The sequence below is a fragment of the Branchiostoma lanceolatum genome, chromosome 18, assembly GCF_035083965.1.
Source record: "Branchiostoma lanceolatum isolate klBraLanc5 chromosome 18, klBraLanc5.hap2, whole genome shotgun sequence".
Classification (NCBI taxonomy): Eukaryota; Metazoa; Chordata; class Leptocardii; order Amphioxiformes; family Branchiostomatidae; genus Branchiostoma; species Branchiostoma lanceolatum.
Window position 1 is genome coordinate 10,133,399 of NC_089739.1, and position 27,895 is coordinate 10,161,293.

The 27,895-nt window shown below is 39.6% G+C and overlaps 1 protein-coding gene across 1 annotated transcript; it reads right to left on the reverse strand.

Moving 5' to 3' along the window:
• Positions 1-11: 11 nt before the first annotated feature.
• On the reverse strand, positions 12-26,288 carry LOC136424341 (uncharacterized). The gene is made up of 3 exons (XM_066412904.1): positions 25,954-26,288; positions 7,490-7,645; positions 12-953 (listed from the first exon to the last, which is right to left on the reverse strand). The coding sequence occupies exons 1-3, from the start codon at positions 25,990-25,992 to the stop codon at positions 624-626; spliced, it is 525 nt and encodes a 174-aa protein (XP_066269001.1). The 5' UTR covers positions 25,993-26,288; the 3' UTR covers positions 12-623.
• Between the last annotated feature and the right edge of the window lie 1,607 nt (positions 26,289-27,895).

Here is a 27,895-nt window from a genome sequence, read left to right on the forward strand (position 1 = left end):
TTATCAAGATATAGACATCATTTTCATTTATTATCAACTCCATTTCATGTACAAAAGTACAAGATGCTGTCCGCACTCATACTATATAAGCTGCACATGCGGACATTCTCATTTTATAAATCTCCATTAGAAAATATAGTTCCAGCTGTACATTGTTGACTGCAGCACATGTATTGAAGTCCATGAATTATTTTTACCAAGGAGGTATGATTAGAACCTCCTTACTATTGCAAATACTTGATCCTTGAACAATGAGTAAACGTGCAAAGCATTAAGACGTGAAGAGAGGCAAAGATGGCGCAGCTGTCTGTAGCAGGAAAAGGTCACTTCAGTTGATCTCTTTTCTTCAAAGCTTTTGAAGAGAAATCATCTTATTCTACATATGTTCCCTTCAACACACGCAGAGAAGCTCAATTTTCGGCGCCATGACGGTTCTGTAACCGTGACAACAGTTCCGTCGGGATCATCAAGGTTCGTGGCTCCTGTTTGCAGATTCCAGTGATCCCATTGGTGCAAGCGTGTGCTGTCATCAGGTCAAAGTTCACGATGATCCAAATGTTCTCCAATCAGCTGCTTGAACACTGTCTACTGTGTGTGCACAGCCGGTTCAAATCTTAACGGTTTTATTTGCCCACGGCAAGCACGATAGCAACGATGACACCAATAATGAATCCTACCAAGAGGACAATCCCGACATACCTCGCGATCATGTCCAGACTACATTCATTGCCGTCATATTTCTCCTGTTCTTGGAAAATCTGTTGGTGCGTGTACGTGTTGATTTGAGTGAAAACTCTGTCGTTGCACTCGTCTTCGTAGTCGATACTGTCATCGAAAACAGGGTCTCTGACGGACAGTGTTTCTATGGCAACGTTTCCCATCCCGATTGACGCAGATATCGTCCTGTATCCAGGCAGCATGCCGCTGGCGACGGAAGATGGTCTCGATGTGGACTGAGGAAAAACAGGATGAAGGAAATATGGCGTTAGAAGGTTTAATCAAATTACAGTCAGATGTGTCGGAAGATCTGGAAATCAAAAACGCCGGAGGGTCCGGAAGATTACTTTTGGTGTCAAACCTTTGATATGCTATTCGCACGGAGTTGCAAAGAATAAAAACAAATTTGCCAACCGTCCTCAAAGCTTAACAAAACACGAAGCTCTGTATGCTTTTGGACAGAGACAATGACTTTGTACGGATGCACTCAAGTTAATACGTTATTTCAAATGTGACACATTAAACAATCAGCTTGATATGGTAAAAGTAGTCCCTTTTTGAGGCCGTAGGGACAGTGGGTTGTTATCTACTGTGTCTAGGGCACGGTATTGGAAGGCGGATCCCATCCTTCTCGCCTCTCCCTTCTTGCCATCTACCTACGCAACCGAAGTCAGGAACCTATGTGCACACGTGAACCTATGTCTAAACATGCATGTGTTAAGTACATTTCCCATGGGAAGGATAAACGTCGTTGGAATGTCAGGTGATTCGAACCCAGGCCATCTGATATCTGGGCCAAACACCCTAACCGTTACGCCACTGACAAGACGCCACAAACACGAGGCTTGGCACGTAAGCCACTGATAATTGACGACATGAAAAACACTTATGTTTAAGAAAGCTTTCGACTTGTCTGTTGCTTGGGCAAACTATCAGACAAGGAACCAATAGACATCAGACCAGCTGTCAGAACGGTACGTATGTTTTTCTACACTGCTGTGTTTCTAGCCTCCATTTATTAGGCCATTTGTAAAAAAATCCAACCATTGATTTCTCCCTGTTAAGCCTTTTAAAATATCAATGAAAATAGATAGAAAATAAAACATCTACATTTTGAAAACCTATCTACGGACATTCATTGCTTAAATTCTATTTTTGCTGTGTCTTTTTTTATGTGACTTTTTTCTATGTGTCATTTTGCTTTGTGTCTTTTTGCTATGTGTCTATTTCCTACATGTATGTGCCGTTTTGCCAAGTTTTTTTGGTATGTGTGATTTTGCACGCGTCATCTTGCCATGTGTCCTTTTGCTATATGTCTTTTTTCTATGTGGCTTTTTGCCATGTGGTTTTTGCTACTTGTCATTCAGGTAAAGCAATATTCGGAGCGATTTTAAGGACTGGGGTCAAGTTCCCAGCTGTGATTTGACAAACTGGCATTATTTCTTTCAGATATGAATATGGGGAAGATTTTTATACACGAAATGATGTGCTCTTTATCTCAAAATCTTGCCCCATATTCTCGGCATCATGAATATCCTGAGCATGCCGACCTGGCACATCACATTCTAACACCGCTCAGGAACAAGACCAACTAATCATTTGGAGTATTCCATAGCAAGTTGTGTGTGCTCAAAGAATAAAACGGCAGTATGTCTATGATCTCCTAATCATCGTCCGATTCACATGCACTAGAGTAAGTCACATCACAGTCTCACACCGCGATATGCTCAGGAACATGACCAACTAATCATTTGGAGTATTCCATAGCAAGTTGTGTGTGCTCAAAGAATAAAACGGCAGTATGTCTATGATCTCCTAATCATCGTCCAATTCACATGCACTAGAGTAAGTCACATCACAGTCTCACACCGCGATATGCTCAGGAACATGACCAACTAATCATTTGGAGTATTCCATAGCAAGTTGTGTGTGCTCAAAGCATAAAACGGCAGTATGTCTATGATCTCCTAATCATCGTCCGATTCACATGCACTAGAGTAACTCACATCACAGTCTCACACCGCGATATGCTCAGGAACAAGTCATTAGACCAACTAATTATTTGGAGTATTCCATAGCAAGTCGTGTGTGCTCAAAGCATAAAACGGCAGTATGTCTATGATCTCTTAATCATCGTCCGATTCACATGCACTAGAGTAACTCACTTCCCATAGACAGAGCCCAAAACATCCTCCTTTAATGTTGCTGATTTGATGCAGATCAATGAAGACTGAAATGATCTTTCAGAAATCTTCGTGACATATATGTTTTTAAAAAGCATTTTGTTCTGTTTAAAGTCGGCACACAACAGTCTAGGTTTAGACCATTAGCAACAGAAATTAGAGCAGCCTCGTGTCCCACATTCTTATTGTTTTCCATTAATCGTAACAATTTTGTTTCTTGCAAGTATCTTTCGGTCAATAATTCGCAGATGTTAAGATATTATAAAAAAAGCTACGGCCAAGAATTCACAGTGAAGTTATTTTCTAAGAATTTTGCGTATTTATAGAGAGCGAAAATTTGCTGAGTATCGATAAATGACTTGCAAACAGGTCATTTCTGTTGGTCTAATCGTGTCATCTTTGTCTTCCTCTCAGGTTTTGTTAAGCTAGGCATGTCATATATATCCAACTGAACAATTCATTAATTGACTGTTTGTTCATCCTCTTGAAGTCATCTTCAAGCAGTTTTCTGCGTGTCATTGAATAAAGATAGTTCTCTGAATAATAAAGGCAAATCAGTGGAGATGCTTTCGATATACCTTAATATAAGTCTTACATAAAGGCTGACCCATTTTCTTAATTGCCTGAAGTAAATGCAAGGGTCATGACCGCTTTGGTTTCTGAGAGAACGGGTAGACATTGGACAGTAAGGGTAACTTTTATGTTTATCCGGTCAGAGAAGAACATAATTAAACGCTGGGCAAACTCTATGCCGAATATAATTCACCATATCTATTGGCTAGGCATGTCATACATATCCAACTGAACAATTAATTAATGGACTGTTTGTTCATCTTCTTAAAGTCATCTTCAAGCAGTTTTCTGCGTGTCACTGAATAAAGATAGTTCTTTGAATAATAAAGGCAAATCAGTGGATGGGGAGATGTTTTCGACGGATATACCTTAATATAAGTCTTACATAAAGGCTGACCCATTTTCTTAATTGCCTGACGTACATGCAGGGGTCATGACCGCTTTGGTTGCTGAGAGAACGGGTAGACATTGGACAGTAAGGGTGACTTTTATGGTCATCCGGTCTGAGAAGAATATAATCAAACGCTGGGCAAACTCTCTATCGAATTATTCAGCCCATTTTGCCAATTTGTGCTGTTTTTAAATTAAACGCTTGGCAAACTCTATGTCGAATATAATTCACCTTATTTATTGGTTAGGCGTGTCATATATATCCAACTGAACAATTAATTAATGGACTGTTTGTTCATCCTCTCAAAGTCATCTTCAAGCAGTTTTCTGCGTGTCACTGAATAAAGATAGTTCTTTGAATAATAAAGGTAAATCAGTGGACGGGGAGATGTTTTCAACGGATATACCTTAATATAAGTCTTACATAAAGGCTGACCCATTTTCTTAATTGCCTGACGTAAATGCACGGGTCATGACCGCTTTGGTTGCTGAGGGAACGGGTAGAAATTGGACGGTAAGGGTGTCTTTATGTTTAGCCGGTCTGAGAAGAATATAATCAAACGCTGGGCAAACTCTCTATCGAATTATTCATCCCATTTAGCCAATTTGTGCTGTTTTTCTGCAGCACTGAATGAGTTTCAGTCGGATCATCTCCGATAGACTGCTTCATCAGGTTGTTGAATCAATATAGTATACAACCTCCATTAACATTAATCCGCCGGGTTATATAAATCCGCCACTTCGAAAAAAGTGTTTTTCTGTGATCTCTTGTGCAGCACTCCCCATGGAGGCACAGTTTAGATGCACAGGAGTGCATTATACCTGGGGACGTTGGATTGGAGATCGGTTAGGACGTATCTTTTCAGGGTGGCGAATTATGTACTCCGGTTGAAGTATGTTATTAGTAGTTGTTATGTATGTTGGAATTCTTAGCGACACTACGAAGAGATTCTGTCTGAATTCGTTTCAGTACTAACCTTTCAACTACTGTGCTCTTGTTTGAATGAATGTTTATTTACCTGAGACGGCATTTGGTCCTGCAAAGATTCCACACGGTATTTCCGTACACAAAGTAAAGTGCAAAACGTTTCAACGTAAAAAGAGGTTTCGGGTCATTTCAAATTGAGAAGGATCAGAAGACTGCTAAAATTTACTCAAGCAACTGTCCAGTCCTATCATTAGTGACGAAAGACAGCGGATGCTGTCTGAAACATCTGACTGTTTCAAAATTTTATCCAGTTGATTGAGTAACTATTTTTGGCGTGCTAAAAGACTTGTTTTCAAGCGATTTGCTTTGTATACGGAAATGGCATATAAAATATTTATTAAACCTTCTTCAATGAGTATGCTGCTATGATGTCAATGACCTGATTGTAATTTCCTGTTTTTTTCCAGCTCGTCACCCTCAACTTCCCCCTCCTTTCGGCGGTAATAGAAGCCAATTGACCTTACATCCTAATTTACACCGAGAATAAGGCGGGAATTTTCGTTACTGTGATTGTGATGTAGCTAGCATATTGTCATCGATCAAGTTTGCAACATCTTAACCCTCATGAGCATGGTTGGGGGGGGGGGGGGGTTGGTAGAGCACGCGTCAAGGCCAAAAGGACAGATGAATGCATATGACGTCATTCATATGCGTGCACGGAGTTAGGGTTAGAGTTGGTCCCGGGTTAGCGTTATGGCCGAGTTGAATATACGGTTAGGGTTAGGGTCGAGTTAGGATTGAAGTGGAAGAGCTGACAGCTCCTCCCTGTAGAAATATACCCTACTACCGAAAAAGCAAGGAATCTTGATGCCCTATGTGCCACTGGGCACTACTTGACGTCATAGTTTGTACAAGGAACTCAGGAAGCTGCTCACTTTTGAAGTTTCATTGTAAGAGACTTGAGACTTTCTTATATCTACCTGGGATTTCTTTGTGTCATGTTCTGATGTTACTTTTCCTGTACCGACTGAACAAAGGCTTAACGTCATACCAAATGTACCGCTCTAGCCTTTGACATATAGATATCAAAGGAATATTCCCCCAGGCGTGGCTTCAGTACTTTTGAAAAACATGCACAGCGGTAGATACAGCAATTCCCTGTGGAAAGCAATAACAAAATGGCAATCTTTTAAAACGTTTGTTTATTTTTTCATTTTTGTTTCTCTATAAATCTTTAGGGTGGTCCCTTTAGCTTACTAATGTTGCTGATTTCGAAGGGTCCCCTTTCTCTTGCTTGGTGAAAAATAAATGATCATGAATATGAGCTGCCGCATGCATAGCTCTCAGAATAAGTATTAAGGAACGTATTTCGTATAGGTTTGCAAAAAGGAATTTGTTTCTTATGAATCTATTTCTAGTTATAGGATATTTATGGGCAGTTTTCGAAATAGATGTAACGTTAGTGGAGACAAATTATCTTAATTTCACCGTTACACAATGTATATGACTGTGGTTCGGAGCAGGACAAATGGTTCGCCGACACATAGCAACGGCCATACGTATGCGTCGTCCCCTCACGACACACGTACGTCCTCCGGATTCACTCCAGGGCCTGATTTAGAATAGCTATGACGTATACAAGAGCCTCGCCATATTTAGTAGAGATTTGTGATCCTGTACAATAGACCCCAATTAAGAACGTATTCTTTACCACTTAGTTTTCGTGAGAATTTTCCGATGTTTATGCTTTTCTTAAGTTTATTATTGATTCATTTTTAAGAACTAAATCTTGCACTGCAGACGATACGTCCATCGGCTTAATTTTTCAATATTATTTCACTTTAAAACCTGTCAACATAATGAAATACACAGGTTCTGTGTAATTGTAAATACTATAATGACAAATTAGATTTAACTTTAACGGAATAAAGCTTTGTTGGAGTTTGCTCTTTAATTCCATCCTGTGAAAACAAAAGGCTATTATGAATAGCGTTTATTTTTAAGCTCGTTAGAAAACAGCATAATTCGATGCATGTTTTTTGTCAACATTCGGGCATTCTTTGTTTCTATAAAGTTTCATGTTCATATTTCAACGGTCAGAGTTGCGGGAGTGACAGCAAGTTGAGTTCATAGTTGGTAGACTTAGTTATCTATCAACATCTAACAGACATTTAATATCATGTGGACAACGGAATAGGACATCAGTTCTTGTTTTTGGTCTATCTGTTTTTTATTTTGCAATTGCAGTCAAATCGGGATACACTAACCACTCAAAGGACTGAGGAAAAATGGTTGCTAAGGACAGTTGCTGAGGTGGAGTTAACTATGTAAAAAAGGACGGGACTGTTTTAATGTGGTTTGTGACTGGAGGTGGTTGCCTGTGGCAGGTGGTTGCTCGACCAGGTTTAACTCTATATACCACGAAAAGTTAAATTATTATTTGATTTCTTCACAAACGTTCAATTTGTTATATCAGATTATCTTGATTTGTACTACTGGTTACTGACAATTTCTAATCATTTATGAAAGTATAAGTTTTAGTCCCCTTCTTTGATCATATGATGTTATGTTTTGCTATTTTATGTAGGAGTCATTGTAAAGCGTCAGCCGGCGATATGTACCTCCTGTTAAAATAAATAAAAATGAAAAATAGATAAATAAAGTATTCTACTAAGAATAAGACGATAAGTGTTCTTACCGGTCTGCCATCGTCCGTTCTCTCCGCCGATAGTCTACTCTGATCGTCGGTGGTGACTGTTCCCGGCAAGGCGAAGAGTTCTTCCTCCGCTGTCCCCGCCGTCGTCAGATCCCCGTTCGCATTGATGTCTTTGTTCAGCTTTTCACCCATCTGAGTCTGAAACATCAGGAAAATTGTTACTTTTAGCATTCCACATATTGCTGACTGTCTACACATTACGATATAAAATTGGCAGAATCCTTGCTTTGCATATGGGTGGAGTCATATCTTTTCCACTTTTAATGGCATTGAAGAATATACACTGAGAAGAATGCACTTGAAGTGTGCACGTAAAGACGTTCATGTATCGAAATACTAGAGAAATATTGAAATACTATGCAATGTAAACATCCGATTAGTATTTCCACTGCAAATATACTTCGTAAACGGAGGTATTGTTTTCAGGTGTATGTCTATATTTTCACATACGTCGATCAAAATAACGTCAGAAGCTGTGGTGGCATTGTGATGACATTTGGTATATAGATATAGGTCTTGAGAAGAGGAAGATGATATCTAATTTTGGGCCTTCTGGCGGCTTCCCTTGGTACTGCAGCAGAACCCCCTGTTTCTGTATCCTCCGTTTTTGATGTACTGTGGCCTTGATTAGTGTAACATAGCTTTTGGCGTTGGCAAGAAGTGTAATTTTCGGCTCTCTAGCAGATTTTTTATAACACCAAGAAGCCGACTGTTTCGCATGATGTCGTTTAAACTAGCCCTCAAGTAAACTTGAGTCATAGATTTTCGACCTTGACAAAAACGATGATGGTAAAGTCAATAAAGCACTGACAAGTTTAATTACAAGCTATCTTTATAGCTAAAACAAACAAACAAACAAACAAACAAGTAGCCCCATTCCCGAAAATCTAGGCAACCCAGTCGGTTGTTTACAGTGAGAATATTTATGTCCTCTGGTTGTTAAGTAGTCTGTTTTGCCACGGATGACTCCCAGTAGAAATCACGGTACAGTTACAGGAAGACAGACGGCAGGACTGGGAGATCTCCCGCCGATAGCGACACGTCAACCAGTCAGAAATGAGTTCGTGGAACGACTCCTGCAGCCATAACGGACAGGACTGCATACGCAATGTATTCAGAACGCCGGGCGCCCTGCTATGGCCTAACACACTTATCTTGGCCATTTAAGAATCCATGGACACCATTGCCAGTAACCCTGCAGGCTTGAAGCATACATCTCTTCAAACTGGTCATACATAACCAGTACACAGACCTGGGGTTTTTGAAGACTTGTCTTAGGTGTAATGTAGAATCGGTAAATATAGCATCCTTACCGACAGAAATCAAACCCTGCTTAAATACAGTGGATGCTGAAGACAGTACTTAAGATTTAAGGTTCATATTACAAACTTTACAATATGCTTTAGCTTTCACCTGTAAATGTAACCGGATTGATTAATATGTACTTCTATTCTCTATTTCTTGCACTTAGTATCTGTATATCGTGTTTATTTAGTATAGAAATGCCCCATGTCTATTCAATGACGTGTGAAAATTTGATTCCGCGTCAAATGCAGGAAATAATAACATTTTTTCTGGTCGTAATAGTTTTAGAAAAGTCAATTTAGATCCTGAGTTCCACGACCCCATAACTTTAAAAAACAATTATTGTTTCATAAACTATATATGAGCAGCATTTATATAAAGACTACTTTGCATATTCATGTATTTTGATGCTTACCTTAAGCTAAGTGAAATGTCACAAATATGAACTCCCATTATTTCACCACTGACGTAGTACAGAGATTTGGCATTATTTATGCACAATTGTATAATTTGCATATCTTATATCCGCTGATTATCTTCTCCATCCAAATAACATATGTCCCAAGTATGAAAGTCCTATTTCAACACAGAATGATATCATAGCATTCTCTCATTAATCATGTAAATACAGATCTGCTCTACATAAACTCTATTAATGCCTATCTTTAATAATTGTCAAACACCACAAGTATAGCATTTCTCTGCGTTTAACATTGAAGTGCTATAGCATAATCCCTTTCAAGCCGGTAGACTATTTGCTACCTAAGAACCATGGCCCTTGCAGATCGAGAAAGGTAGATACGAAAACCGTAAGCTCTGTTGAAGCACCATAGACAGCCGGTAGGGGTTCACAATTAAGCTTTCCCTTATTTTGCGAGCATCTATTTAATAATATATCAAATACCATGCTAATCCACCCGTAGCTTCTCGGGTTATATTGTCTGAAAGCAAACTACAACCAAAAAAACACACACACAAGCAAACTCACAAATAAACCCATACGAATATGGTATCGAAAACACATTGTTTACAAGAGGTAACGTCAAAAAAGGATGCTTGGCTTGTTCTTTAAAATTGACATATCAAAAACAGCTTTTTAGAGTATCAAGAACACTCACAGAAACTATATGAACATGTTCTATGTTTCATGGAATGGCGACCACACAAGCGATACATCTAAAACAACAGGCGAATTCTCTGCTGGAGTAGGGATCCTATTCACCTGGGTTTCTACTCTCCATTGTCATTAGTTTAAAAAAAAGCAAAATAACTGGAATAAACTTCTGAATGCCCTAGCATTTCAATGAGAATTAACATTAGGAAGTACTTTAAAACCTCAACATTTAAAGAGCTTGTCTGCTGGCACAAAAATGTGCAACAAACGATATCGGGAGCGCCATTATACATCAACACATGTACAACATGTTACCTGTGACACGATCTCTGTAAAGTTCTCGAGAAATTCCACCCGACTATTGCAGTAGGTAGGGAGTAAATCCTCATGTGAGGTTGTCTGGCTGATATAGGGTCCTATAAGGGTTAAAACCTTCATATTGGCGATAGAAAACTGACGCCAGGGCGCCCAGGCTCCGTCGCAAACGCACAGGTGGAACGGAAGCTCTCTCTCGCACGACTGTCTTCTCAAGCGATGGACTGTACCAACTGATCGTGGGCGTACAGTTCAGAAGTGCTGCAGGCAGCTGCCGCATTGAAGTTTCCTGTTTGAAGGTTGGCCTCGGGCGACCGACAGGAATTTCATAAAGAGATAGAAGCAACTCTCAAAAGATCAAAGGCAGGATATTCACACCTAAAATGCTCCCGCGGGAGCTTGAATATTCATCACCATATGATACATCCTTTACATAAGTGTTGATGATAATTAAGAAAAAATCAAATCGAATAGACGGATCACACATGGCTTCGCGATCGTGAGGCATTCTGTACGCTTTAAGGTTTCATTCCTGTATTATTCCGAGTGGGTAAAAAGAATCCGTACCCCCAAAAAAATGAACGGCTGCATGAACGTGTGTCTATATCGGTGTGAAATTCCCTTTAGCCAGCCCGCGACTGTTCTCAAGCGTCAAACTGATGAAAGCTTGTTTGTAACTGAAGAAATTAACAGGTAAAATTCGGCAGCCGCGCGCGAGGTCGGACCTGCGCATCCCGATATTGCAGGTGATGCGGTCGTGCGCTCTTCAGCTGGAAAGTACCTTTCTGGGTACCGGTGTGTAGCTAAGTGCAGTTTGTAATTGCTATAAAAAGAGATGAAGTGTAGTGAAACTTTTGTCAATTTGTTTAAATGATCTAGCCTGTTCTCAATATAAAATGGATAACATTGGTGCATTTTCTATAGCTCCATTTCGAACGCGCCCATATAAAACACGTATTATAACATGTAAGCCTATGGGGCGAAAAAACTCATGAATGATACCTTAACAAAGTGTTCATGACATCTTCTTTGGTCACCGTAAATTGATCCCGATGGTTGCTACCAATCCACGGCGTTCTTCTGCGTGTTGCCAACACTGTCTGTGGTAAAGTAGGCACCAGATAGACTCAAAATCCCTAAAGCAAACACACAGACATACATCAATACCTCTCCTATACCCTATCTGACACGGTTGTTAACCCTCAAACACCCGAACGGGGTCATTTTTGACCCCAAGCGTGGATTTTGACGTGCTATTTGAACATGTTTGATCTGAAAAAAAATCCTTCCCTGACTTTGTCAGTAGACATATTTTCCAACCTCTCCTAATTTTAGGTTTGGTGGCTTTCGCGTTAGCAGTTCATTAGTTGTGCAACACGAAATTTGTCGTGGGCTTCAAAAATCCCCTCCCGGTCTAAATAGGAATAGTTCAAGACGTGGTCCTTCTGATCTTTTTGCATAAATTATGATAATGAACGGGAATTATTCATACCTAAACATGACAAAACATTCCTCTTACATTGATGAAGCAATGTACGGATAACAATCAGCGAAAAAAATGAAAAGGGAGATTTTACTGAACAAAACATTTTGGGTTCATTTTTGACCCCGTTCAGTCATTTCAGTCGAAAAAATAGGTTCAGGTGTTTGAGGATTAAACCAGTATTGTAACTAGTACCCTGTTCAATAGATGTAAATTCAAATGTATGTTTTTGAATTTGTGTAAGATCATTGCTTGCCGACCTGACGGCAAGGCACAAACGTGTTTGTATATTGGTTTTTAATTCAGTTTGTTGAACCGCAACAAACCAATAAAATACATCTTGAATCTGACGTAGGCTTTATTCAGAACCCCTGTAGTGCATGGAAGAACATCGCCGCAGGAAAGAGGTGGTAGCCTGGCCTCGGTATCATCCTCCGTAGTAACCACTGGATCAACCTTTTCGCTTGCTAATCCGTGGTCAGCAATTGAGAATATTGAGCCAGCGGTCACTACGGTTGTTGAGCTAATCAGGTACAATCTTGAAGCGGGACAGGTTATTGACATCCTGAAACTTAAAAGCAACCAATGCAATATTAGGGCCCAAAATAAGGAAATAAAAAAACAATGCTGGAATCTTTATGGTAGTGACATTTACTTACAACATTTTAGTATGTAGCACATTTGCGTAATCATTTCAGCATTTTAAAACCTCGCAAAAACGTGCTGTACGATGATAACCTTAGTTTCGCGAGCCTACAAAAACCCTGGCGACGATTTTCAGTGAGTTCTCACGTAACAATGACGTCGTATTTTTGCGTGATGGACGTCGCTATACACTGTGATAGTGTTGTGTGAACTAATAATGTATAAAAAATTACTAAATAGATTGATTCTCAAAATCCGATTTTCGGGCCCTAATATTGCTTGGCCTAAGGCCCGTTTTCTTTAACATTAGTCCGTAGGGCAAAAATCTTCGTGAAGTTATTATGGTGTTTGTCGTGTAGGTGCATGGAACCCTTTTTGCCAGGAATGATACATTCTTTAAAACCGTTTCCGTTATGTCCAGATGTTCACCAGGCAGTAACCATGGCAGTGGACAAACATCTGCATGGAAAATAGATATACATACGATAATTAGCTCCAGGAAGGCAACCTAAAGATGCTCATGGTAATATACCACATTACTTTCAAGGTTGTGGGTGTCGTTCTATAAGTTTGCATAACCTGAAAATACTGCTGCGGTGCCCCAAATCACCATGCGTTGGTTTTTGGTCTAAAAAGGCCCTTCTTTCGATGGACAATGGACACAATACCTGGCAATGTTCGTAATCTTGCAACAAACACAGAGAGCAGCCGACTGTATACAGAGCGTCCACACTCCATTTCTGTGAAGCAGGCAGGTGCTAACATCCCTACGCGTGTTGGTGTTTTGGATTTTATTTTTTTATTTCTTGTTTGGATTTTATTGGAATTGCAACGGTGCAATACACGTGGGGCACAGGCAGCTATTGCTGATGTCGTGACCCACACGCATGATATAGCCCTTTCTTTACACCAGAGTGGGGAAAGTCGTGTAAAGTGCCTTTTTCCAAAGGGCATAAGATCGTTGGTGTCAGGGGATTCGAACCCGCGAACCTTGGGTTCTGGGCCGAAAACCTGCCGTTACGCCACACGTCCCTACGCCTGTTGGTGTCCTTGATTTGCATTCAGTGGCCCATAGCTGAAGCTTACGAGGTGTTTTGAATTAATCTGCAAGGTTTGTTTAATGTACCAGCCTTCTGGTACTCTACACTGTGAGCTCTACGCACTCAATAGAGATTATTTGAGAGGTCCAGAAGACGTCTAGACGTCGGAAAATACTTGAGCTACGTATACGTTTTACTGAAGAGCAAACGACAGCTGCGTCCGCCCCCCATGTTGATATTATTATGATGATATAAAGCCATTTCCAAAGTGGGGCCCAGCCGGGCAGCTTGTGGGAACGAAAAATATTATATTGTATATTTTCTTGATATGCCTTTTTTTTTCATTTTCGCAAACAGCCCGGCCGGGTCCCGCATTGAAAATTGGGCCGTAGCATAGGGTGGCATGTGCGATTTCCATGCATGCCTAATCGCAGAAAGCGATTATTATTTGTAGAACTTTTAAGCAAGACCTTTGTGTTAGATATACCAGACAAGGTCTCGCTTTTTGAAATGTGAAGAAATTTCCCCAGTTGCTCATCTAACGCAGTTGCTCATTAATTTACGGACGTGCTGTAAGATGTTTGCTCAATGATATTCTAGCAGGGTAACCCTTACACTGCATGAAATGGCCTCGGATCCTGACGTATCCGGACGTATCCGGACGTGATCTGGAGCCTAAGATCCGGAAGAATCCGAACGGATCCGGGCCCTGTATTTCTCGGCAGGCTAATGGTCATCCAAATATCGGGACTCAAGGTACCACTTGCATATTTGAGTTGTGTAAGTCCCAATATTTGGATGCGCATTAGCCTGCCAAGAAATATACGGCCCCGAATCCGTTCGGATTCTTCCGGATCCTAGGTTTTTATCGATGGAATTCGCTGAGTACTCTGTCAAATCGCTCGGTCGCAGTGAGGTCGCCAACGTGCCGCGGGTCCAGTGAGATATGAGCTTACCCATGGGCAGCCGTCTGGTCCAGGGAATTGACCTTATTTGTTTGGAGCGGAAGAAGGAGAAGAGAAAGAAACGTAGCAAAAACGATATGTTACCGTAAAGGTAAAATAAAATGAAATAAACATAAAAAGAAGGAGCTCTTGATTCTCTGTTACTACGAAAACCAGTCATCATACCTCCTACACCATGGTAACAGGCAGTTCTCAGTCTCACAATAAATGAATGGTAAGCACACATGTGTTTACGTAAATCAACAGGATTATGATATTCCTAATTCTCCCTACTTTGACATGTTAGCCATCAAGCTTCTTTGGGCCTGACCTGAGTAGAAAGGCTGCTAAATGGTTGTTTTCGCCAGGCTAAGTGAGTTGGGCTAAGTGACCCTTAGTTTGATCGGAAGCCAACAAAATCCGCTAGATTAGCTTTTGAATGTCACCTTAGACAGCTAGGTCCACGATTTGAATGCCAGTGCGGCTTTAGGTAAGTGAACCCTAGTAAAGGTGCTGATCTCGCATTGAAGCCCATGTTATAGCCTTACAGGGCTTTTATTCTAATTTCTGGCTTCTACCTTGACAGTCTGCCATAACGCTATGGTACTAAGTGCCGTAAAATGGAAGAATATGTCATGCATATGAGAGCAGTATTTTATCACCCTCAGATATGTGGTATATCCATGTGCCGATGAAATACATGTTGTTTGGCAGCTTGCTAGAAGATATTAAAGATACTTCTGATGATAAAAGACAGAACCCAATGCAATGCGAGCGCCCTCACAAAATTAATCAATTGATTTCCCGCTTATTTACGCACACTTAGCACCTATCCATATTACATCATAATATGGTATGAAATAATATACTCTATGCTATTCTACCATGACGATCTTGGTTGTATATCCCTTTGTGTTTTGACCACTAGCTGTAGGGGCCCTGGTGTTAGGTGCCACATGCATGAGAGTCTTTATCATGCAATATAACGGATTTTCTCATTAATTATACATATGAGGTGGCCCAAAGTCTAATCAATTTGAGATCTTATACATACTTACCGATAAACTAAATATGAAGACAATCCATCCAGACATTCTCGACTTATCGTGTTCACTAACAGACACACAGAACCACGCTCGGTAAAACACAACCTTCTTGGCGAAGGCAATAAGGCATTACCACCCCTAGCGAGGCACTTCCAACGGGAGCAAACCTACTGAGGAGAGACTGGGTTACTCTCAACAAAGCCAGCGCCAAGGTAGCAAGGATCGGCAACATGCTGAGATGGGGCAAGGCTGCAAGCGCAGTCTGTCACTACGGGGCAGACCCCCCAGACCTTACAGCTCGGTCCAACTGGTACAAACGGTGATGTACGGGAGGTTAACAAGACAGCCCGTCAATAGATACAGAACTGGAGCGACAAAATATGATGATGATGATATTGCATGTTGCAAAAACTTGATTCGGGCGGTCCAGGGATATGCTACCCTGGGAAATTTTGGATTTTTGCTCCTCTGACATGCGTCCACTTTAAGTATCGGTGGATGCATCATTAAAAATAGATATAATACGTTGTTGCTCACATCTCCAGTATTGCATAGCCCAATTTCTAGTTCAAACGTGACTACCAACTTCACAGAAAATCATTTGATTGTTTGTATGAACCTAGATTGTAAATCAGTCAGTTTTCCGTTAGCTTTATATCATCATGGTCTGTTAAGGTATTTTCATTTGCATTTAACTAAATATTTTAAGAACTATCAAGATCATGAATATTTTCATTTGCATTTAACTAAATATTTTAAGAAATATCAATATCATGAATCAACATACGCGGCAGCATCTCAAATCATACTTAAGTTACAAGATACTACACAGCGCACTGTTGTGCGAGAGAATAGATGGAACAAAGGTAAAATGATTAAACTACATATCAACAGGGGTCCGAAGTGCAATTTGAACATTTTTGATCCGAAAAAAGTCCCTTCATACAATTCCAAAATCAAAGAAGAAAATGTGAAAGAATAAAAAAATCTATTATTCGGTATACCATACTCTGCGTGTTTAGTTTTGTTCATCCTTCCTAACCACGTAGATTTCATAATGAAGGCAACTTTGATGATGTCATCCATGTAATTAGATCAACATGGCCTAAGTGTATACGTGGCTTACGTGACACACATGTGTTATCAATACACAAATTCAATAGGACATCTGTAGGACCAACATCATAATTGAATTGAGTGAATTTATGGATGACAGACTCCAAATTTAATGCGAGAGGGCAAAACAACGAAATGAGTGAAAAAACAAAAACAAGATACTAGATACATTTTCAAAATATAGACCGTAAATGTTATAACAAGAGTCCGTTAGACACAATCCTCCGTCAAGTAATTATGGTGTTTGTGGTGTGGTTTATAAGGTATTTGATACCCTCTTCAACTACCGACATGCCAAGACAAATCGATCAAAAGTATCTTGGTTTATAGGTGCGAAGACACAGACCCTGAAAGAAACAAGTTATCACAGTATGAAAGTCTCATCTTAGCAAAGAAGGTAATTGTAGCATTTGCTCATAAATTATGTAGATGAGGCCATAATATGCATGATTTAAACCCAATAATTTTCAACTTTACTTGACTTCCAAATGCCACAAGAACAAATTTTCCATCATTCACCACTTCGGAATTATAGTCTTTTCTTATCAATTATGCAGATTAGGTCTTCATTTGCATACGTGATGTCTTTTGGTATTCCTCTCTATCTTAGATACAGGCAGTGTAGGAAGCCGAAGCCTAGTAAGTATCTGCTTGGAGTTCAGGTGGTGCTGCTATTCAAAGGAGGATACACCATCAAATGTCTGCTAATGCTTCGGTCCCATTTCCAATCCGGGGCCCGGCCGAGCAGCTTGAGGGAATGAAAAAAATATTATATACCACCTTATTAATATTAAGACCACAAAAGACACAAGAACGTAAAACAATTACTCCTAAATATATATTGCTTATTTTTTCTGATATGCATTTTTATTTCTCGTTTTCGCATACAGCCCGACCGGGCCCCGGATTGGAAATGGGACGGAAGCATTATCTAGCACAAAATCTCTCAGCACACAGCCACAAAACGTTACGGCTGCCCCCACATACCCGTCAAGATAGGGGTGCTTTTGAAATATTATATTAATGAAGACCTTTATTGCACATTTCTGCCACACTTGGCTAAGTACAGGTCACAACAAAAGATAATACAAGTACAGTTAGCGGATACAAAAGAATATGACTATCATTAAATAAATTCTACTTCTCCTCGCTTTTCGATTATAGTAGATATAAAAGAACAGACGTGTTTTTCAATGGGAGGTTTGTCTAGTCGCATTAGAAATATGAATTTTAAAAGAAGTTATGGTGTAAAAAAAAAGACGTTCATCATCACGCACAGCCCATCAGACGACATGCCAAGTTACGCCCCGGTCACATACATCGTACGATGCACCTACAATAGCATACCCCGTAAATCGCACGATGATCGCAGGTAAATCGTAGGTAAAATCAGCGAACGCCGTGCGGCGTTCAAAATTGTTCCAGCGCCTAACGATTTCCACATGTGCCTTTTCTGGATAGCCGCGGCCTGGCCGCTTTTGTGCTTCTTTAACCTACCAAATGCGGATTTAGGTTTTAGATACTAGGCTGTGAGGTCATTCACTGTAACAAAAAGATGATAACAATTAAAAGAAATACAACAACATAATCTTTACAAATGCTCAAATCAAGCAAGAATATAGGACTGCTAGACCCTTTGTCAGGCTCTACCATTTCAAGTCACCGAGAGGGTTTGGAAATGATATTTGTAAGAAGTTTGAACTTTTCTGAATGAAATAATGTATTTAAGTTACAATCTAAATCTAAATTGTTTAAACGATTGGAAATAAAGTTTGAACATATTTGAATTTATATTTACATATGTTCGAAAAATGTTAAAGCTGCAGAAACATTTTTTTATTCAGAAAAATGTCTTACATTGTTTGACGTTATCATTAGCTAGATATTCCTATAGTGCTCCAGCATTTTGCAATTATTTGCAACATTTTTCGAATGTTCAATTTGGGTCATTGCCTCCATAAAAGTAGGTGCTTAGAAGCCTTTTTGTCTGGTTCTGTATATTTTTTTATTTCATGACTAGGCATGGCACCCTGGACTTGACAGAGATGTGTGGATTGCTTTCTTCTCAGCCCTCTGTCCCTTGGCAAACTGAAATGTTTCAATATTCATAAAATGAATCTAAAATGAATGGAACATTTCCAACATGTTAGAACAAATGGTGAATTTATGTTCCAACATGTTAGAAGCTAATATAAATTATAAATATTTCTAACACGTTGGAATACTAGAGATATTATAAACATATAACAACTGTTAGAAATTTTTCTAAAGAGTTACTTATCTCTTAATGTGCTTTTTTCTGATGGAAAATGCAACTGATCTGCTCTTTTCTTTCACGGAGCCACCTGCAGGCAGGCAGTCTTGGCAAACTGAAAATAGCGACAAAGGAGATCGAATATCTGACCTAAATTTGAATCCACGTGTATACAGCCATCACCTGCACCTGGTACTGGGTTTGACGCGTGGAAATCTAACTTGAAAGCAGGCTCTTCTACGGACGCACTGTTTTCTGTTTGCTACTGTGTTCTGATGGTTACACTTTGCATCAAGAAGGCAATATCAGAGAAAAATTAGACCATCAGAACACGGTTGATTTATATTAATTTCTCACCTCATCATTAGAAGAAAAGGCCGTAGTGTAGTAGAATGATATCACTTACCAAGTTAGCAACTACACTCCTGGCTACAACATTCACTGCACGAAATGGCCTCGTATCCCGGCGTATACGTACAGGGATTCCTGCGGAAATATTCCATATCCCGGTGCGGATTTAGCGTATCCGTTAGTTATAACGGATACGCTAAATCCGCACCGGGAAATGGAATATTTCCGCAGGAATCCCTGTACGTATACGCCGGGATACGAGGCCATTTCGTGCAGTGATTGGTACCTCTTCTACAAGTACAATCAAGGCTACAACACTACATACTTCCCCACGTTGGTACTTTCTCGTCATATTGACGATCTTCGGGGCGATTTGTTTTCAAAATCAGTGGAAAACTAATGTGCGCATTAGTACTAATGTCATCCATAAATTTCACGCACTGTGACCTCATTCTCAACAATCCAATGTATTGGTTCTCAGAATCACCGATTTGATACAATTGAAATCATGTGCACTACTAAGTATTCAAAATATGATTCAACCCCAAAATGGTCATATTTTGATACCATATTGAAATATCAATATAGTATGGTGATTTGGTGCCTTCGATAATAGAATTTGTAATCATCACATTGTGTTTGTTTCTCTAGTCTTAATTTTAAATTTCAATTGCCTGTGACATTTAGTTCCTACCAAAGCGTCGACAACAAAGATAGTGTATCGGTGTGGACTCAGTTGCTTGTTTTAAGTTCGCCCGAAGTAACGAAGAAAGGGCTCCCCTTGTTCTGTGAATCCCGTACTTTCCATTTGTGCTGACTTGCGTGCGAGCAAGCCATGTGAAGTCAGCGGTCTCTTTTAGACCATAGAACTAATGTATCCCTGGTAGACGCTTTGTAGTCCTAGGCGGTTTGTCTCTTCTGCCTTTGCATGCCCTTGGGAACTATATACCATCCGACTCGATCCTCAGAAAGGCAGTTAAACCGGGGTATTAGTATGCATCTTCCTCTCAGCTCTGCTCCAGACACTGTACACAGCTGAGGGCAATGTTGTCGATTTTCGTGTGGGAGAAAGAAGGGGAGAATTGGCGCGACAGAAACTCGAGACAGTTGCAGTTGTTTCAAATTCAACGCCACATCCATAGATTTGTTCTGCACACAGATGGATTTGACAGTGCTGTCATATACACTCAGTCAAGTGCCAACAACACATATACACCCGGAACGATAACAAAGTATCACTCTCTCGACAAATGCCAACCAACCAAGTATGGCACACAGAGAGGCTCATGACTGGATCAAAGGCTTCTTTGAATTACAGTACCGTTCAGGTCGACTGGCAATAAAAGTCAAAGGATAGCAAAAACAACAACAAAGAGAATGTGACATGACAGCCGACTGGTTTGATCTCAATGCAACAGTAGATATATTTCTGCGCAAAATGCTTGACATTAAATAGTTGTTGTTTTCACCCACAATGGCTAAAAAAGAATGCAGAAATATTGGATGTGGTAGGAATAACAAAAAAAAAAAAACAGCAACAACATAATCCAATAATGCTACGATTCATGGGATGAGAAGATTACCAAAAGAGTGTTAATTCTAAAATGAAGTTTCCTCTAAAGAAAAGTTTATGACATGTATTGTACTAAATACCAGGGTATGAGAGCAAATACAATTTCATGGGCGCACCTCATCGCTTGAAGCCTTGTGGGGCGGTATAATCGTGGAAGATGGATGGACGGACGGACGGCTAGCCCGTCAGGACGGGAGAGGACATGGATTTCTCTCCTAATCAATCTGTGAAGGCTACGAAAAGCCTCGGGTACCAGGATATGTATGAATTCAATCATATTCTACGAGTAGACAATCCGTACTCGTAAAGTGTCAAGTGTCAGGTAAAATATCAAATAGGTAAATACACTAGAGAATGCTCAAATCTAGGAAATAGTGTGAACTGTTATTGAAATGCCATATATCAATATATTTATATCGCAAATGCAATTTATCTATTGCTTTCCTAAATATGTAAGTTTTTTTTAATAACTTTTCGGAAGAACTTAAGAACGTCACAGTGACTGTACTAGTTCAAGTAGGGCCGTATTACCAATATACACTGTGGTTGTACTTGTAAAATTGAAAGGGTACAGAACAGGACTTGAACACCAAATAAACATGTACCTAACCTGAACAAATCAAAACACTGGTGAATACTATCTTTACAAAACTACAGATAGGTCAGGTAAATCGGTGACCATTTTGAGAATTTAACGCACGAAAACAATTAGCAAAAATCGACAATGCTTTGAAAATAAACTATCATGTTAAAGATTGCGATCTACCAGTAAAATAGCCAGTTGACAACATGTACCAGATGTGTTTTTGTAAGTGAATAGCTCTAAGTAGATTCAATTATCATGGTAGATTCACATAGTTCTGCCAAGATAAAGCAGTCTAAGGACATGTTTATTGTACAAAATCCTGGATAGAAAAATGCAAGGCGAAAAATAGGAAAGCTCCGACGTGAAAAATATAGTGTTCTGTGCCTATTTTTTACTTCCCCGTACGTTATGAAGATTAACATCGTGCTACGGGCTAAATAGCGCTGAGCCTTCAGTCTATCATTCACTGTTACCAACTGTTTTACTGATGGACATAAAGATGGTCTTCATATGACAGGCCGTATGAATCTTGAGTTGTTCTAGGGTAATTCTATGTCACCGAGAGGGTTATCAGATAATTAGATGTATCTAGTTTACAGTATGATGATAAACCTTGTCTCTTCTTTTATCATTTGTACTATGCGAATTCCTGTATTTGGTTTCTTCAATTTAGTTCTAGTCGCTTGAATTTGAGTAAGATTTTGTCACATGTAATACATGTATGCCTAAAGTACGCAATTCAGAGCGCAGCAGAGGACGCTGCCATGTATTTCATAGATCAAAGAACGAATCAATAAACTTATTATTATAATATTTGTGATAAGTTTGAACTATTTCAGATAAATAATATTTCAGTCAAAATTGTTCTAAATTGTTTAAAAATTGAAAATAAATTTATACATGTTAGAAACATTTTGAAAGTAACTGCACATATATCTCTTAAAGAACAATATTTTCAAACATCTATGTGATTTTTTCACGGTTCCAACATGTTGGAACAGTTTGTAACATTTTTCAAATTGTATATGCGGGTCATTGCCCCCATAAACGTAGGTGCCAATTGGGCTCTATTGTTTTCCTCCGTATATTTTAAGATTTCACGGCTGGACGCTGGAAACTCCTTTGTTGTGAACTGCCCTCCTCCCAGCCCACTGAAAAAAGGCATGTCACATGCTGTGTCATGTCACTGACAAAAGAACACACACACGGTAATTCTGAATTGACTCTATACATTCCTAACAATTTTTCTACAAGATCAGCTACAGTAAGTACCATTATTTATGGTTAAGAAATCAAGGGGTCTAATTTACAATGATAAGAGATGAATTGAAAGTGTTAAGGACTGTATAATTGAAAAAAAATCGTATTCTAATAGAAACTGTGTAATACTATTTCTAAGACTTACTTACTGTGCAAAGACACAAATAAGGAAACTGCGGTGTTAGACATAGTAAGGTAAGTGTAAAACACGATCTCATATTCCTAAACCTTGTCTTATTTTTCATCTGTTCGCGCAAGTTTTTTTTTAAAATTCGTAATACTACAGTTAATGTTTCTAATAAGTGAATCTTAAAAATCATGAGCCCGTTTGTAAATGGTGACGCACTTCATGTGCATATTACTATGAAATGTCACATGCAAAGCCATGAGAAATGAGACTGAATCTGAAAAGGAGTGCGACAGTTAGGTATGACAGGTTATTATGTGTGATATATACCTAGTCGCCTACGAGTACCCGGGGGGTCAGTGTGTTACGGTTAGGGGTGTTAAGGTCACACCCACACTGATTATATGGATGACATCCACAAGCGCATCAATTTTCGTCTGTTTCCCAAAACATATATGTCTGCAACCATTCTGTAAATCATACAAAGAAGCAGCAAATGTAATTATAATAAATGCCGTAAATTGCACTAAATATAGAAAAACAGACACCAAGGTCAATGTCTTAGAATGCCAAAGCTAATTCCAAAATTAAAGAAGAAGATGTTAAATAACAAAAATGAATTAAATAATGTTTTGTTTGGAATACTATGTTTTGTGTGTTCAGTCATTTGACTTGTTCAACCTTCCTGGACACTTAGATTTCATAATAGATAACTGTATAATGAAAGCACTTTTCAAATCAGTATGGCCATATACAGGTAATACAATACACTATACTGATACAGGTAGGCTTATATATAAAGGAAAGTGTGTTGTTATGTACATATGATTTATATTGCCCACCTATCACCAAGGCCCATGTACTATAAATCATACTAAACAATACTGGTGCCAACTATAAATCATAATTCTTGAAATTTGTCTATTGACTTTTAATATAATTCACAAGCTGTTCGACGTATCATTTGCAGGAGTTGGGTTATAAATTTCTATTCATTTTATCAAAGGTAAACCAGCATTTACAGTTCTTTAGGTAGAAATGCCTCGGAGATTAATCGAGATTGGTCGGGGTTCAAGACCAGAATGTATTGATTTTGAGTCTTGAAAGGCCAAAAGGCAGAACTTAATTAAAGCTACCGTAATGACGACATCAGTCACTAGCCTTTTGTCTACAGACTGGTTTTATCAAGAAATTCTCCAAATGCCAGGCATTTTCTAGTGTTTTTTATATATTTGAACTGAGGAAACGTATAGTCGTCTGAGGGATATGGGATGGGACGATAAACGCTTTACGATAGAGATGAAGCTATTTTACCTTCCCTCTTATCTGATTGGTAGATATTGATTCCAAGCCAGTAACACTTAAGTACTTACGTTTCTCTGAGACCTATAATTAATGTGCTTAGCAGGCAACGGTTGTCGTTTGTATCATCCTTTATGTAGCTGTTTCGCAGCACAGAAGACCTAAACTGGCCTCTTAGAATAGTGCCATTAGTTACCTTTGCCAAGAAAGGTCTGTTTTTGGTAGCGTTTGTAACGGCGTTTGCAGTAGAACAGCATAACTTACGAAGCTATGGACGGGTTGGTATCAAATTTGGTATGTAGCTAGGGTTTCACTTATCAAAGAATAAGTCCATTTTTGGGCCACCATGTGGCTTTCATTGGCACTGCAGCATAACGTACGGAGTTTTTTTGTATTCTAGTTCTGTAAGCAGCGCCACAAAAAACTTAACTTCATGGAAGACGTACACTCCTGCCACAATATGACATGATGGATTTATTGTTTTGAATATGACTGATGAAGAGCACAGAACAGAATGGAGTTGTGTTGTCGGATATTGACTTGCTAATGGATGATGTGCCGTGTTGTGTTGAGTGCTTCGCCGTGCCGGGTTACACTAGGCACGTAGGCAGCGCGTTATGGGGACGATGTCAAGCTGGTGTGAAGAGATACGTTTTGGGCACTGCGAAATGTAGTGTAGTTTACCGTAGTGTAGTACTGACTGTTTCTGTAGTACAGTGTAGTATAGCGTAGTGTAGTGTAGTCTCAGTATTGTGCATTGTTTGACCACCGTGGAATGAGTGTCACTTATAGCATTTGAGTATAATACTGTAAAGCGATACGTTTTTGGCACATGCAATGAAGTGTAGTGTACATTGTAGTTTACCGTAGTGTAGTACTGACTGTATTTGTAGTGTCGCGTAGTGTAGCGTAGTGAAGCGTAGTGTAAGTGTGTGCAGTATTGTGCATTGCTGGACCACCGTGGAATGATTGTCACTTACAGCATTTGAGTATTATACTGTAAAGCGATACGTAGTGAAGTGCTGACTTTAAATGTAGTATAGTGTAGTGTAGCACATTATGCGCAGTGTTGCGTATTTTAAGACCACTTTGAAATGAGTGTTGCAAGGCATGTTTGGTTATATTTATGTGTTATGTTGTGAAGCCATGCGTTTTTGCACAGTGTAGTGTAGTTTACTATAGTGTAGTGCTGACTTTATGTGTAGTGTAGTATAACATAGTGTAGTCTTATAGTGTGCAGCGTTGTACATTGTTGGGACACCGTGTAATGCGTGTCACTTGTATTTGTGTATTATATTGTGAAGCGATACTTTTTTTGGCACAATAAAGTGTAGTGTAATTTAGACTCTAGCGTAGCGTAGTGCTGGTTTAATGTGTAGTGTAGTGTATTGCCAAGTAAGTCAAATAGTGTACTGTTGTCTTATAGTGCACACTGTTCTGTTGTTTTGGGCAACTATGGAATGTGTATCACCAGGTATATTTGCTTATACTAATTTGTTACACTGTGAAACGATACATTTTTGGCACAGCGAAGAGTATCATAGTTTAGCATAGCCTTGTACCGGCCTTATGTGTAGCTAAGTTAGTATAGTCTTGTGATACGAAGCGTTGCGCATTGTCACCTTGAAATGACAGTCGCGAAGAATGCTAGGTTATATTTGTGTTGTGCAGCGCTGTTATGTCGCAGCGATTGATGTATCATTGAATATTCTATGTCTAGGCCAGACACATTATATGGGCGCTCTATAGACACACACACCATTCAACACCCTCATAAAATAGTAATACGTGATGACAACAGCATGGCCATCGAGGTGGAACCTAATTGTCGAACTTATTGTATTTCATAGGCTCGTGATCACCACATTATTACATCCGCAAAATGAAGTTTCGAAGGCAAGTAATCGTGTGGTTATGAAGTACCCTCTCAGACAGACATTTTCCCCAGAATCTGTAGACAGAAATAGCTAGATAGGATTATTTACCGTCACGACGCCACGTACATGCACATAGGTGAAGCCCATCCCCGCCCGACAACCAGGCAGCTTGCGGCAACTTTCCTCGGGGTAGAGATGCTCTTCCGCCGCTTGCTGTGTCTTTACCTCCGAGAGGCAACCTCAGTAATGTGACACCAAATGGGTAGACAGCATGGCAAAGTAATCTCAGTCCTGATACGTGTGTCAGACGGGTAGAAGGAGCGATGGCGGCGGACGGTCGCTCGCATTGCGGCGGAAACGTTAGATCAAGTGACGCATGCCTGTTGCCAGCATGGTAACCCCGACAACACGAGAAATGAAAGATGGCCTATAGTGCGCATGACTGTTCGTGGCAAGCCGGAAAGTTCACAGCGGTTCGTCGATGAAGGTTAGACATCCTGGTAATAATAAGATTCATAGTTCGTGGTTAAAAACCTGCTGTTTGACATATCTTGTTCAGTGTCACTGACGAAAGGCAGTGGATGCTACCTGGAACGTCTGACCGTTTCCAAATTTTATCCAGTTGCTTGAGCAACTGCTATTTGGCGTTTCGTGCTGTGCGTGTGATCCTCAGTCTCGTGTATCTAATTAAGATTCGTTTGAAAGGTGGTGGTCCATGGAGACGGCCCAGGAGAAATGGAGGGTGTCTGTAATATCGGGTGCAGGATTTCAAACATTATTGAAAGTTTATTGCAAATTCCTGCCCGTAGGCTAATTGCAACTACATGTACATGTACATGTAACACAGAGTGGACGGACAGATAATGATGACCAGTATAGCATATGACTACTCTAGTCTTAACTACTGACACTACGTTCTAACTTATTGGGTTCGTCTTCTTTTAGCGAAACAGGGGAAGACGAATGATCTCAACTTTTAAGCACGATAACTACATTTTAAATATATAGAGCCTTAGCTTTACGTACGTAAAGCGACCCAACGCCCACGATTTAATTTCTTGTCACAAATTAAGCATATAAACCGAGAGATTTCTAAAATAGGGTTTTCCATTTTGTCTTTCCCATTTTGTCAAGAATGTATAGGAAACGATTAGCCCTTTTTGATTGTATGTCCCAAATATTTTGATATGCCTACTTCACTATAAGTATGTCTATCATCTTTCATTCCGGGATTTCTCTGAATTGATGCAAATAGGAATATGAAAATAAGTACATATTGACATGCGACAATCCCTGCGTTGTACATTTAAAATATTAAAAATTTCACATAATTATAAATGCACATTCTCATTTTCATAAATTAGTCTCTTTCTGTAACTAGTGTAAGGTAGACTAGTCTCATAGAATGGTTGTTACGTAGTGGAAGATCTCATACGTTGTACCTTGGAAAAATATTGTGCAATAAAGAATATTCATTATACAAGTTGGAAAGTTCGGAAACGTTTACCCTTTTCAGTTTTTTTGTCCAACTAACGCGCCTGCGAAAAATATGATTTGAAAGAAAAATTGACTTGATCCAAGCTTGTCCCCCACGACGCACTGAGCCCGCAATACGTATTGCTTTGCGCTCTAATTGGATTTTTGGACTAGACCTATCCTGGCTATGGGTTCTAATTCAATCAATTAATCACCTTCTTTGCGTATGGTTTTTCACACGTAAACAATCATTCTGTCGGTTTTGCAGATGTATTTTGACACGATTTGTAGAATTAGAAAGGAAATTCACAACCAAACCAGGAAACGAGATATCTCTTCATAAATGAGGTTAGGATGTTACATGTATGACCTTTCTATTCCTCAACACTGACAGAGGCTGTGCTAGTTTCAGTCACGTAGTCGGTCGTTGCCATTTGCGACGGTCGATGCTGTATCGCAAAACGGTACACGACTCTTTTCACGCTGGGTACACACCGTGTTATTTCGTGGCGTAGAGAGTTAGGGTTTTAGTATTTGCGTAGACATGGGTTCGAAACCAAGCTGGTGCATTTTT

Bases quoted from the DNA above. Each gene is read 5' to 3' on its own strand.
- LOC136424341 (XM_066412904.1), bottom strand. From the start codon at position 25,992: ATGGGCTTCACCTATGTGCATGTACGTGGCGTCGTGACG. The intron at 7,646-25,953 runs GTAAATAATCCT...CTGATGTTTCAG, and splicing joins ATGTACGTGGCGTCGTGACG to ACTCAGATGGGTGAAAAGCT. The intron at 954-7,489 runs GTAAGAACACTT...GTTTTTCCTCAG, and splicing joins GAACGGACGATGGCAGACCG to TCCACATCGAGACCATCTTC.